Consider the following 14,073-nt stretch of genomic DNA (forward strand, 5'->3'; position numbering starts at 1 on the left):
GGTCACAGGAAAAAAAGCATTTAGAGTTTTTATGCTTCCCTCAAACATTTTTCACAGCAATAGATCTTTTAAAAGAACAACATATGTTTAATTTCAGTTCACTTCTTAAAGTTTGCTGGGGGTTTTTATTTCTTTTGTTTGTTTGGTTGGTTGGTTTGGTTTAGTTTGGTTTTCTTTTTTGGGGAGGGAAGTTGTTCTTAATTTTTTGGGTTTTTATATGAGAAACTGTGAAAGCATACATGATGTTGTAATGAACTTGTTGGCACATTACTTAGGTGAAGCAATTTTCACCACTGTATCTAGCTAGTAACATATTGCATGCCTTATGCCTTAATAAAAGTAAGTAACATCAAAGACTAACAGATAAAACTAGTAAGATCTAGGGAATTGAGATGGAAAAAGTTATTTTTATAAAAACTGAATGTCAGATGTAACAATGACTGTAAAATAACGAGCTGGAAATAGCAAAGAGTAGGAAGTGTGTTATATGCAGTGGTCCTATGACATGTTTTACTGTTGTGCTTTACTTTCCCACTTCTTTAAGACTTCATTCTCCATGTGAAGCTGGGTGCCTTTCAGTGGAAGAGGTACCTTTGAAGCAACTTCCTACGACTGCTCCAAAGTCCAGCTCTCAGAAATTTATCTGACAGACAAAGAGTTCCAGTAAAAAATCTGTTTGCTGATGTTCGGAGGGAGGAATTCAATTGTGGCTACAAGGATAATTAGTAGTAAAGCCTATTTCATCAAGCAACAGTCAAAGGCTGGTGCGTTTATCATCACACAGCAGAAACTGTGATGCAGTATGATTGCCTTCTATTAAAACATTGGCGTGAATATCAAGGAACCTGGAAAGCTGGCCCAGAAGGAAAGCAATGTAGACCCTGGGGCAGATGGATCTAAAAAAAAAAATGGCCATGAATCAATAAAGGTAGAAAATTGGAGAAATTTCCAAGTGTTAGAAGATAAAAATATGAAATATTTCAAATAAGAATAGTAAAATAATACATCAGCAATTCTGTTGAAACTATTTTAATTAACAGTAGCAGGGAATACATTAAAAAGAAATGTAGTCTGACAAAGGATTTGTGTTACAAGGGTAAGTGTAAGAAAGCCTCTGTTTTACAAAATCTTGAATGCATAGAAGACTGGACTTGATCTGTGGATCTAAGACATCTAAAATACAGAGGTAATTTGCATTGTCTGTTCTAGGCTTTCTAATTCTTCATCATTTTTTTCAATACTAGAGGACTCAAGCAGTGACAATTAGGTGGTATAGTGAAAATAATGCAATAATACATGGTGCATATGACCTAAAGGGAAAATTTGATTTGACTTAGCAAGTTGAGTTTAGCTGAGTCTGTTTCAATATTCAAGTGACATTTATAAGCAAATCTACAATTTTACAGGTGATGTATAAATTTCCTTTAAAATGTTTGATTTCCTGTCTAGAATAAGAAGAGTAAATGGCTTTATATGACTTTGAGACAGTAATAAGAAAGCTGAAAATCCATTGTGCTAGGTAAGTCACTGGAGGAACAAGCCAACTGTTCCCTCAGCTGGTGCTTCCATCAAGACAGTGTCCTTTGTTCTGAATAATATGCGTGGCCTGTGTTAATACCAAGTGCTCCAATCAGCATTGAAGAAGTCCAGATGATTCACTTCGTAGCAGGTGGTCTTTTCCTGCTGGGTTTTTTTATCCTTTTATAGAATACACAGCTTTTTCTTGTGTAGGGGTCCATTTTACTTCATCACAAATCCTTCCTAAGTTCAGGAGTTTTTGATCCTTTGACCCACGGTTTAATCAGCTGGAACCCAGGGGAGAGCTTCTTGGGCACGGGAGAAGAAAGAGGGTTTGAACACGTTAATTTCAGCACTTTGCAATTGGTTTATCAGCTCTACTAAATTCTTCTGGAGGTTAAAGGTCAAATACACAGTCGTTGAAAATGCACTAATATTTCTGAACACAGTGGCACAAGCTGAAGCAGGGGACTCTCTGATTGATGGGACAGTACAGGTTGCAAGAATCTACAGCCAGTCGGTATCTGTAATAAGAACAGAGAGCAGCTGGCATGTAAAGAGGTGCTTTTGTCTGAAAAAGGAACTAAAAATAAATGAGAGAGTTTAGAATTGATAAATTTTGTGGTTTCTATTTGCAGTTTCATTTTGTGTGTAGTGAGCACCTGTTTAACGGGCAGTAGCATAGCGAGTGCTGCTGAGTAACAACACAAATACTTTCCTGCATCTATGTGGATTTTTCAGAGGGTGAGGAGTGCAGCAAGTGTAATAACTACTTCAGCATTTTAATGTTATTATTCGTAAAACCCCAGTATCTGCTTAAGATGATGATCATGAAAGATGGGTATGCTCTGCTGGAAACTAGGGAATTTGTACTTGCTCTGAAATTTGTGTCTTTAAGAAAAAAGGGATTTGTACTCTTTTGTTTAGCCTTGTGAATTGTGTACCAGTTCATAGCATATTTTAGGTAATATCTTCATTATAAGGAATCTTAACTATACATCATGTAGGCTAAAGCCAATTGGATATAAATTCCATGAAATATAAATCAGATATCACCATTGCACATTTATTATTATGATCATGTATTGTATCATGGGGAATATTTCAGCTTTTCATCTTTGGCATGGATTGTTGTGGATTTAGAAAACTCCAGAAGAAAGCAAAAGAGATGAGAGCTTTTATGGTAAACCCAGATACCATGGGACCTGTGATAAAAGTGACAATCCTGAAACAAAAAACAGATGTGAAACAGGGATAAGGAGATTAGAACATTGTAGTGATACATACAGATTTTTGACATAGACCTTTGTTGGTATATCTGCTTTTGCAGCTTTTTTCTTCCTTTCTTAAAAGATAGAATTAATTGAAGCACTTTAAAGCTTAGTGTTATCAGTGAGAATTTTACCTGTAAGCATTGAAAAGCTCTTTTGACCTGCTTGGGAAATCATAGGTCAAGCTATCTATGCTTATAGATTTACAATGTCTGTGGGGTTTTTGTTCATCACCTTAAGATAAGTGTGTGAAATGCATCCTTTACCTTTAAAGACACTGTATTGCAGCTGTGCAGACAGGTTGCAGCTTGATAGTTAATTACTTCAGATGTACATGAGAACTTTCCCTATAACAGTTCTGACTTTTGACTCTTTATCTTGGAGATATGAGTACTGATGATTATAAGCTGTGAACTTCTTATTATAATGCAGCATTTTTGTCTAAAGTCCAATAAAATCTAAGGCCATCACAAAGAATACATTAAACACAACTGAGACATTTCTGCAAATGCCTTTTTCATATATTAAAAGTACATCCCAAATGTGAAAAAACTAGTCATGTAATTTACACTATTTGTACTCTGTAAGTGGGCAGTGTGTAAATAAGCTGTGCAGAATTTATGTCTTTTATATCTTAGAAGTGCAGTCTGCAGTTTAAAGATAGATATTCTAATCACAGAGGTTTACCTTCTAATCTCAGATTTTTATGCAGGGAAAAGAAAGGTGAGCTTCTCAGTGAAAAAGTTCAGCACTATTTGGGACCATTTGGGAGAGCAGGTTTTTTCAGAGCTGTGGGATTCTTGCAGAGAATGTAGCCTGACACCAGCTTCCCAGCTGAAACTCAAATACCTTTTCTCAGTTGAGCTGTACTTTGTAAAAATACCACTGGAAGAACACAAGTCTTCAACGAGATAGACTGTGAATATACTGAGAACTGAATAATTGAAATTCAGAACCTGAAACTGTCGTGGGAACCTTGTAGGCAGTTTGGAGCATAGTTTGGAACATGGCTATAGAACAAGGTGTTGCTGGTGAGATATTCTTGCTGCCAGGTAAATTTGCTGCTTCTCTGCTGCTCTTCACTAAGTGGGAAACGCTGTACAGTCCAGATAAAATGTTTTCATTTTTGTCTGAAAGGACATTTTGTATGAAAGGAAGAGTTTTCTCCACAATGAAATGCATTTAATTTCTACTTGAAAAACTACTCTATCTAAGTAAAGCTGATTTTAAAAAGTGAAAGTACCATTCATGTTGCAGAGCTAAAAAAATGGAATGTAAGCTTGAACAAAAGTTCGTGTTGCTGTTGGTGCTGTATTTTAGCAGTGCTGTGGTGTTTGCTATCCTGGATTATTCTCTTTAAAATTATGACTTAACTGCACATATAAAGAAATATACATGGATTCTGATGGAGAAATGATTTAACTCTGAGTTGGAACTTTTAATTTGTAAGCATAAATCAGGAAGAATAGGGAAAAGTTGAAGTAGGATTAATAGATTTCCACAGTACTTTTATGAAAAAAAAAAGAAAAGGGATTGAGGAATATTGTGTCTTGTTGCAATTCCTCATATAAAATATGATATATCTTAAAATGGTATCATGGAATGTTCACTGCTAGTCTTCAGAGTATACAATTATATGTTGTTTAAAGTGATTTTAAAATCAAGGGATAATAAGTGAAATAACTGGTAACATCTTGTGATAGATCGCAAACTTGTGTAACAAAATAATTCATTGCACACATAGAATTATTAAAATATTTTCATTGTGGTGGTAGTCAATGACTGTTTGTGGTTACTTCTTAGGTAGGCTATTCTTTGTATAGATATCATCCTGAACTGTGAAGACAGTTTAAAAATCATAGCAAATATTAGAATATTGGCAATTTAACCAGCCCTTGCACTCAATACAGCAGTGATTTCAATTAATGTGTTTATAGAGAGAGATTTAGGTATTAAAAAAGGAAATATTTTATTTCTGGTTAGGAAACAGAAAATTTAGAATCTATAGGAAATGCCAAACATCTTAGTGGTTTGGCTGATGGTAGTTTGAGGGGTAAAAAGTCACAGACCCTGTCAATGGACCTGATACCTATAGTTTCTTTATCCATTAGTCTCCGTTACTTCATTTTCTTTTCAAGAAATCTGATTCCTTTGGATTTGTGTCCTTTCTGTGATCAGCTTACACTTCACTCTCCGCTGTTGTCTTGAGAGATTGTTCTCAGTTGAGTAAGGTTATTTGAATGATGGCATATGTTGAAATGTGTCAGAATATGCAGACCCATCTCAATTTTGGGCACTTCACTGTTCAACTTGATTTGTATATAACAAAAATGAAGAAATCCTTTTGTATGTGCAACATCAGCTTTTGCTAAAACTAGTCATGAGCTTAAACATGAGAGCAGCATCCTGTAGAGAGGGATTTCTCTAAGGATTCAGAGTAGTGTGTGTCTTAAACCAGACTGGAAGTACAGGAGTGTGGAAGGATTTAAAAGCCATGGAAAAATTGTTTCTTCAGATCTCGAATTTGGGGGTTAGTACCTGAATGCATGATTTTATCCCAGTGGTCTCTGCATAAGAGTCTGAATGTTTTTCCTTTGTCAGTACTATAAGGTGCATGTTTGTGAACTTTCTTAAGGCACAGACCTACCATTAAAATGGATCCCAGAAAGGATTGGACTGAATGCTATGTCAGCAGGGATAATACTGACTTTCTCCCTGCTTTGATGTCTCCCAACTCTGTGCAGCAGAGTGGAGTGAGCAGGCAGGTGGAGAAAACCTTTAGGAGAAGCATGCTGTACATGATGTGCAGAGCCATGAAATGCAGTTAACTGAAGACAGAAGTTGCTGGCACTTATGACATATTTCTTCAGCCTTAGGCAATGGAGGTTCTTAAAGATGGAAAGCAGTAGTGTGTTTGAATAACAAGAGCATGTGAAGTTCTTACCCTGTTATTTACACAGTTTGTAAACTTGTTGTGAGCTTGCTTTATTATTCGCTTTAGTATGAGCTGGAGATTCTATTTTTGCTGTGTTTCAGCTGGAGTCAGGTTCTGAAAGCATTGTTAGAATCATGATACTAAATTTAATCTGGACTTATAAAATCGTGGAGGAAGACATTCTTCAGATGGGGATACTGATATAGAAACTAAAGATTTTGCCTCTGTACTCAGAAACAAACCTTAGGTTCTGTGATGTTTGACAAATAATACAAAGTCTATTATGAGATTATGTTTCAAAATAAATAAATATTGAACTTGTAAACAAGAGTTGTTTTTCTTGCATGGTACATTGAAGAGAACCTTTCATTTTTACACTGCAGATGACATATTTTGGTGCTGATGGCTCTAATATGTGTATTAAACGATACGTACATTTTCTGCGTCTGATACCATACACTTTTTTCTTGCCTGATACTTGCCTGAGCATGAAGAAATACAGTCTTGTACAACCTGTCCTTGTGTGCATTTGCTTCATGATGCAATGGAGAGTTGACTGCAGGAAGTCCTAAACTGAAACCATTACAGCTGGCCATACCCCCTGCTCTCCACCCGCCCTGTGGCACTCAGGGTACTGGGGGAAGATGTTTTCGTTTCTCTTTGTTTTCTACTATCCAAATGTGCTTTAATTTGGCAGTAAATTAATTTTCTGTAGGTCAAGTTTTATTTCCCCATCATTTGATGAAGTTTTCCCTTTACTTAAAGTGTCTCTTTACTGCACAAAGTAAATAAAAAGCAGAGCAAGTACCTGGTTCATCCTTACTGAGAAAATCTGAGGAATTTGTTGCCAAATGAGGCTGTGCTGGGCTTGAAGTCTAGTGAGATGTGTGTGCTACATTTAAGGTTGCTTAATTTTTTTCAGGTAACGTGCATGACAATGGCATGTTATGTTACCTTTGCATGAGATTAGTTCCAGCATCCTGGTAGGGTTTTCAGTTGCAGCTGTGAGCAGTGGTACTTCCTCAGATGAAACTGCTGGAAGGTGGGTTAGTTCCTCAGAACTCAGAGTTGTACCCCAGATGCATATTAGGGGTTTTTATTTTTGCATTTTTTTTTAATCTTTGTTTTGCTGTGCGTTTTCATGGCACGGAACTTCTGCGATTGGAATTGTCTAAAGGCTGCAATTGCCCCTGGTATTCAACGTCTGAAAAAGTATGGAAACTGTGGTGCTTTAATGCATGACTTTGATTTTCTCTACTTTCTGTGTTCACTTCCATGGTAGAAGATATCCTTAACCCTACTTCTAATGATTATGGAAAAATAAGGGTATGGTTGGCAAGGACACAGCTTCATCTTCCCTTTTCTACTTGTGAAATTGTCCAACAGATGAAGAAATAGCCTTTTTTTTCTTTTTTTCAAAAACAGTCAGAATGATAACAGAGATTATTTGGTTACCCAGATTTGTCTGAAAATTATCCATTTGCATACATATGACTTTACATCACTGATTTTTAACTTCTGACTCAGGAAACTGGCAATATTTTTTTGATTTCTCAACCATTGAGTTAAAATTTGGTTTATGCAAGGAGCTGAAAGAAAACATTAAATGTCGGTGGTCATAGCACAGCTTTTCAGTTGGCAGTCTGAAGAGCATAATCTTAAAGCTCTGGTTTCAATTTGCAGAGAAGAGAATGAAGACAGAAGAAATACGGCAAATGTTCTACGACTGAGTCTTTGTGTGAGGGGGACTAAGGCCTTGTTTTTGGTTGGTGGACAGGGAAAACTTGCAGCACCACCTAATGGTGGTGTTCTAAACCCAGAGTTTATCAACACCTTTCGTAGTCTAAATAATTCTTTAAAAAAAATAAAATAGTCTATGCCTGAGTTAAATTCAGCATCAGACATAAAAATCAAATGAAAAGTAGTCTATACGTTTTACTAGTATTTGAGAGCTATCCTTTTAAATAAAAATTAATTTCACTGATAATTTATATTAGAAAAGTTAATTCTTATGTAAAAATAACATTTTTCCAGAGGCACAGAAGTGTTATCTTGCAGGTGTATAGAAAGTACTTAGTGATACATAACTAGCTAATCTTCTAATGTGTAACATTTAAAGCTCATGATGAACTGAACCTAAAAAATCAAGTGCAAAAAGGAAAAGGAACAGCCAAAACCCCAGATATTTTATGTTTGTGTACAGTGTTAGTGGTGACCTTTCAATATCTGTTCAGCATTCCGTAACTAGTGTAGCTGATTGAAAAATTAAATACATGTATTCACATTTATTTCATATGATTGTGCAGAAAGATTTTACTGGATTTTTTCTTTTTAAAGTAATGCCCACCTATGCTTGAAGGAAACTGTGTTTTGTACCACATATGAAATTTGAGTTTGTTTTCTTGCTTGGGTCAGAATACTTTTTGGATGATTTATCCGTATGTCAGGCAGGATATCCAGTGTGATAATGGCACCTACATAATTCCAGAAGAAACAAAATTGTTTTCTATTTCTCTCCATTGATGCGACATAGAAACATAGAGAAGGGCTTTTTGCTTCTCTTAGCCAGATGCATCACCTTGTTTCCTTTCTGTAACAAAAACTGTTTAACAGGATTTTTAAGTTTAGAAAATGAGTAAGTTTACTGTCACTCTTGCTGATGTGGGAAAAAATGCCCCCAAAATCTTTCTGTCTCCCGCTTTACTCTTGATAGGAACTTGTATGTGTTGGCAGCTTAACAATTTGAGCTGAGTTAGATTTGTATGGTATTTATATAAATATGTTTTATAGTATTTTTTTAACTTTGGCCACACTCTGTTAATATTAAATGTGCATCTGGTGTGTTAACTTTTCATGTATGTTTGTGTGTATAAATATTTTGGGATGGGGAGGAGCCAAACAAGTAAGTGGCTGTATTAAAATATTTTTCTGGTGTAACTGCTGGCAACTAAGGAGGGATTGCTGCCTTTTTTTATAGGTTTGAATGGGTTTTTTTGTTTTAAATTTGACTAAGTGTAAAAGGAGTGCCACAAGATGTCTTTTCCATCTTCACGTTTGTTCAGGATGTATTCTTATGCCTTAAATTGTTCCTGTTATTTCGTTAAATATAGTTATCTAAAAATGTGACAATACACTGAATAACAAAACCAGTGTATAGACTTTTCTGTAAATGCTGTATGTATTTAAATGACCCCCTGGGTCTCCTAAACCAAACTTTTAACATTCCGTATCTTTTACTGTGCATATGCTACTGGCAGGTAGCCACCCACCCACCCAGATTTAGTTGAAATAAATGAAAGCTATTCTAGTTCTTCTAAGTAGAAAGCTTGTAAAACACAAAGGTAGTCACTTTACTCATAAGGTTACTAAAACAAAGCGTTTTCTTAAATGGGAGTTTTGTGTTTTTTGGTTTTTTTTTCTTCTGCAGGACCGTGCACAACTCAGTAAAGTCTCGTGTGTCCGTTTTGTTTTCCTTTGCAGATGGGGTTTATACAGATTAATGAGGACTTCATATTTATTGAGCCACTCAATCGCACTTTGGCTGTGACAGGCCACGCACACAGGGTGTACAGACGGAAAAGGTCCACGGAGGAGAAAGTCACCGAAAGGCCAGCTTCTCAGAACCAGTACTGTGGTGTGGTTACAGGTAACACACAAACTGCACTGAAAAGTTCTAACGCGGCAAATACCTTTTTTTTAAGATGAGTAGATGCCAGTAAAAAAAAAAACAAAACCAAAACCAATCAAAAACCAAACAACAAAAGCATATCTAATCATTCTCATAGCAGTACCTCACGGTGGACTTTGAGGTGGGCAAGCTGAGGCTGCAATTCTACTTGTTGGAGGAGGGAACTGTCCACTGAGGAATAGACATTGCTTCTTAATTTCCATTTGTATATGAAAGTAGAACTCTTTGGATCATTTTTCTCCTGCAACTTAATGATTGCAATCTATTTTTTTTCCATCTTCATAGTTGCTTAATTACTCACTATATGCAAGGCTTCTACTTAATTTTCTGTTTTAAAAGGCTAGAGTGTGTTGAAGAGTTCTTCCTAGCCTTGGTTAGAAATAAGTCTTGAACTTTCAAATGTGTCTGATACTGAATTGAAGTGATTTTTATAAGTGTTCTGGTTCTATGATTTACACTCAGAAGACCTGTATGAAACAATCCTAATGCATCTTTGTCAATGACAGCTAGAAGAAGCCATTGAAGTAGAAGGGTTTCAACAAAAATTTGGCACATGGTGATGACTTAGTCGTCTTCAATGGAGAAGTAAAACTGGCTTTTGTAACAGATGACATTCTGTTGTTCCTGCTTCATCATCAGCTCACCTTTTTCAAAGACCAGAGGGCATCTCAGTCTTTTGACCTCAGCGTGAGCTGAGGGTGTTTCCAATGTTGTTGTCAGAAATTGTTTTTCTTCAGGAAATCAACCAGGATGAGTGCACATTTGTAGGCATGTTTTTCATGCATAACTGAGATACCGACAAAGTGAAAGAAATGGCAGAGGTAACTGATGTGAGTAGGGAGCTGGATTGTATATTTGGGGCGAGGCAGAAGGAACTGAGTTATTTCAGATAGGTAAGGAAAGGTAAAGGAAGGATGCAGCTGCAGTTTTCTGGTGCCTAAGGGTCTGCAGAGAGAAGATGAAGCCAGACATTCCTTAGGGGTATGCTGTGACAGACAACAGCTGTAACTTGCATTCAAGGAAATTTCAATTTGCATAAGGAAAAAAAAAAAAAATCTCAGCAAGAATGCTTGGCACTGCAAGAGTGAGGCTGTTGAGTCCATGTCCTCAGACATTTATAAAACTTAACTGGAAATGGCTCTAAGAGAGCTATTCAGACTTTGACATTTGTACAGACTAGTGCAGGAGGTTGGACTACCTGCCTTCCAGGGATCACTTTCAGCCTGTGCTTTTCTGTGGCTATCTAATCCTTCCTGAACATTTTATATGGTTACAGAATAATTGTGACAGGCTTTTTCTTTGTGTGTTCTTTCCCCTCCCCCCCCCCCCCATTTTGGAAGTATTGTTTTTATAGTTAAGCATACATCCACAGTTTGAAATCAAAGATAAATCAGCAAAACAATAAGATAGATCAGCAAAGATAAATCAGCAAACAATTGTAGCTATTAAGCAGGACTAAACAAATGACATGTAACTTCCTCCAGCAGACTCTATATTACTCTTCTAGGCATTGTATTTTATTGACACTGCTTATCTTAAAGTGAAGTTTTCTATATTAGCAGAAATTGTTCACATAAGGTAAAACTGTTTATTCTTCCCTATTAGTGATAAATAAGTTAAGAGTATCCATGCCTGCATGTGTTTGGGAATGAGAAAGAGAAAATGAAAAGTGTGCATGGTGTGTGCACTGTGAAGTGAGAGGGGCATCTGACAAATAGCAAACCATGATGGGTATTAAAATGAGTAAAGATGCAAACTCTTCTGTAAGGACGTTATTCTTCTGTGATGTTCATTGCCAGATATCCTTTATGCTCGTATGCTCTAAAACAGAAAAGTCAGCTTATTCTTTTATAATAATCTTACTCTCAAGGCTCTGACTTGTTGCAAATAGTCTGTCAACAGAGGTTCAAATATTTGCTTGAAGTAAGTTTTATTATCTCTACTACCAGCTTTTAAATTTCAGAATAGTTCAAGCTGTGCATAACTGATTAGCATCTTCTGGCATAGCTTTATTCCCGGAGGGTATAAATATCTGCTGTTTCTTACTGATGCTGTTGTACTAGCAAGACCAGTCCCTCACTCTGCAGGTATAAGTTATTTTAATAAGAGGGGCTGCAGTAAGTTACATGCTTAAAAGCTCTGTGTATGCTGGGAGCAATTTGCTGGTGTGACATGAAGTTAGCTAATACCACCAAAATTTTAACATTACAGACAGAGATTTAAAGGTGGGTTGGAGCATCAACAATAAGCCTTTACATCAATATTTTAGAAATTCTAAGTCAAATCCTAAACTAAGTAGATCAGTTGAACAGATATAAAACAAATGAGTATATGGGCTTCTGAGATAGTCTCAGAAGGCACAGCTGCCTTTAGTAGAAGTGTAGCTCTGCGGCACAGAGCAACTCAGTAATATGGAAACTTCTCAGCAACAGGGACCTATCTTACGACCGGATCTCTTGCTTCTACAGTACTTGTGTGTCAGAATAGGTGCTCTGGGACAGGTATTTGTGCTACTGGTTTTGATCCAAATTGGTCTCAAAGGCTGGCTACCTATCAAGCAAATGTGTATTGCCAGTGATGAACTGTAATCATCGTTAAGAAGGAATGAATGTCTGTGCTAGAGGTGTTGAAGGATCACTATTGGAAATAATAGCTTTTCATGGAGAACTAGCAGAGGCAATCAAAGAAGGTATTGTTTGTTGTCCGTTACTGTTGAGGGCTGGATTGAAATTTGCTACACAGCCAAACTTGTTTGGAGAGAACAAAGAACTTGTTTTTGTGAATGGGGTGGTTTTCTTAGTAATTAGGGGAGGGAGAGAGTCATACTAACAGAAGCAGATGCTTTCTTGATTGGTAACATTGTGCATGTACATACTTTTGTTGAAAGTGTGTATGATTTATTTACATATGTAAGCCAGTTGCACATGCACAGACCTTACACATCACACCTTTCTTTAGCACATGGCCCACGAAACCTTTAAAAGCAACCAGTTCAGGAGCATGTTACAGAGAAAATGGGAGAGAGGTTGTAATTAGAGCAAAGGGCCACATTGGGAAGCTACGTTGTTTTCCTTCTACCTAATCTGAAGCTTTGGGGAAAAGAAATATCTTCTCAAGTAGTCATTCCTTTACACGAAGTGAGACCTCGTCCAGGATATGTTAAGTGTGAATTTTGAATCCCATCTGAATTTTTGAGACTGGAAGACTCCTCTTCTACTTCTTAGTTCTGGCAATAAACAGTATACTGTCCTGGGCTACCAGTGTGCTTCCCCTCTTAGCGTGATGCAGTTTAGCAGGAAAAAGCCTGCTAAATTTCACTGAATCAAATGGTGAAGTTTTACTTTTTGGGATGTAGACTGGGTACTCAGCTGGGAGAGCTGTGTTGATTCTTACTCTGCAGCCTGTTTCTATGTGATAGTCATGAAATAAAATGCATAAACAATCTTTGTCATAGCTCTGGACCTATGAGGTAGAGACCAGTGCTACTTGAGACAGAACACTTCTGTTCCTTGGATTAGAAAAAAGTTGTCACTCTGCAGGAAGGCATTTAAATCCCTATTCAAACTGTAGTGGAGGTATAGCTCATGGCTGCTTAAGTTCCTGGATATTCCCTCTCTGGACAGAGTACTGCAATTTCCATATGACCAGGTTTTTCTCTTCCTGGGAAAAGAAAGCCTGGTGAGTGATGGTGATTGCTCTGTAGTCTGGGTCTCATGAGCCTATACTCAGGAAATGCTTTTGTGCCTGAGGACTTGTAGGGGTCCACCAGTCCTGTAGTTACAGCCTGTTCTTAGTGTTGGCTCAGATACTTTATGTAACCCGTGGATATAGTAGCCGGCTTTAAATACCTTTTGGGGTTTTGGGTGGGGTTATTGTTTTGTTAACACTCTTGTTATTTTCTCTTAATTGCCTATTGAATGCCAGATGTACTTGCTGCAGTATTTTTAGCCTTCTTGCTGGAGTACTGCAATATTCCAATCTTTCCTTTCAGTCAGCTGAGTTTAAGTAATAAATTGATGTGTGCACAAGATAGAAGTCTTATTGCACGGAACACTCCTGTAGAATTTACTTTTTATTTTGACAGTGTAATCAAATTTTAAGATGAATTTGTGCATCTTTAATCAGACTTTTATCTTGCTAGCACATGCAGTATTGGTGTAGGTGGCTTTTTCCAGGAGTTGTTGCCTCTTACATACTGTACCTTCAATAATGACCTGTTCTTTATAATTTTTATGACTTTATAATTATATTTATGACTATATAAAGAAGCAAGTGTTTTTACCTAAAGCCTGTTTTGCCTGTTATCTGGCAGCAACCGTGGCAGTTGTTTGAATACCAGTAGTACCAAAATTACTAATTCCATTTATTTGAAGTTCTTTGGGAAGAGCTACAATTTTCTGATAAATGAAATCTCGTGATGGGGATTTCTGCCAGCAATTTGGGAAAGGTTGGCTGGCCAAGAACAGATTGTCCATTAGTTTGTTAATGGGACAGATAGCTAAGGCAAATGATGGGCACAGCCCCTGGCAGACAGCTTGTCTGCAGAGCTGTGTAGTCTTCTCATCCATTACAATCCCAAAAGCTGAGGTTTCAACAGTTTGCAGTTTATGGGACCACAGTGACCTTAGTGTTTAGCACAATGCTGTATTTTATTGTGGACT

At 37.0% G+C, this 14,073-nt stretch overlaps 1 protein-coding gene across 1 annotated transcript in view; it reads left to right on the forward strand.

The window, feature by feature from the left end:
• Nucleotides 1-14,073, forward strand: part of ADAMTS19 (ADAM metallopeptidase with thrombospondin type 1 motif 19) — a 139,833-nt gene that overhangs the window by 16,373 nt on the left and 109,387 nt on the right. Inside the window, exon 3 of the mRNA XM_064641018.1 lies at nucleotides 9,205-9,370. Within this exon, the coding sequence (XP_064497088.1) occupies nucleotides 9,205-9,370 (166 nt within the window). The remainder of the gene's footprint in view (nucleotides 1-9,204; nucleotides 9,371-14,073) is intronic.

The sequence above is a fragment of the Pseudopipra pipra genome, chromosome Z, assembly GCF_036250125.1.
Source record: "Pseudopipra pipra isolate bDixPip1 chromosome Z, bDixPip1.hap1, whole genome shotgun sequence".
Taxonomy (NCBI): Eukaryota; Metazoa; Chordata; class Aves; order Passeriformes; family Pipridae; genus Pseudopipra; species Pseudopipra pipra.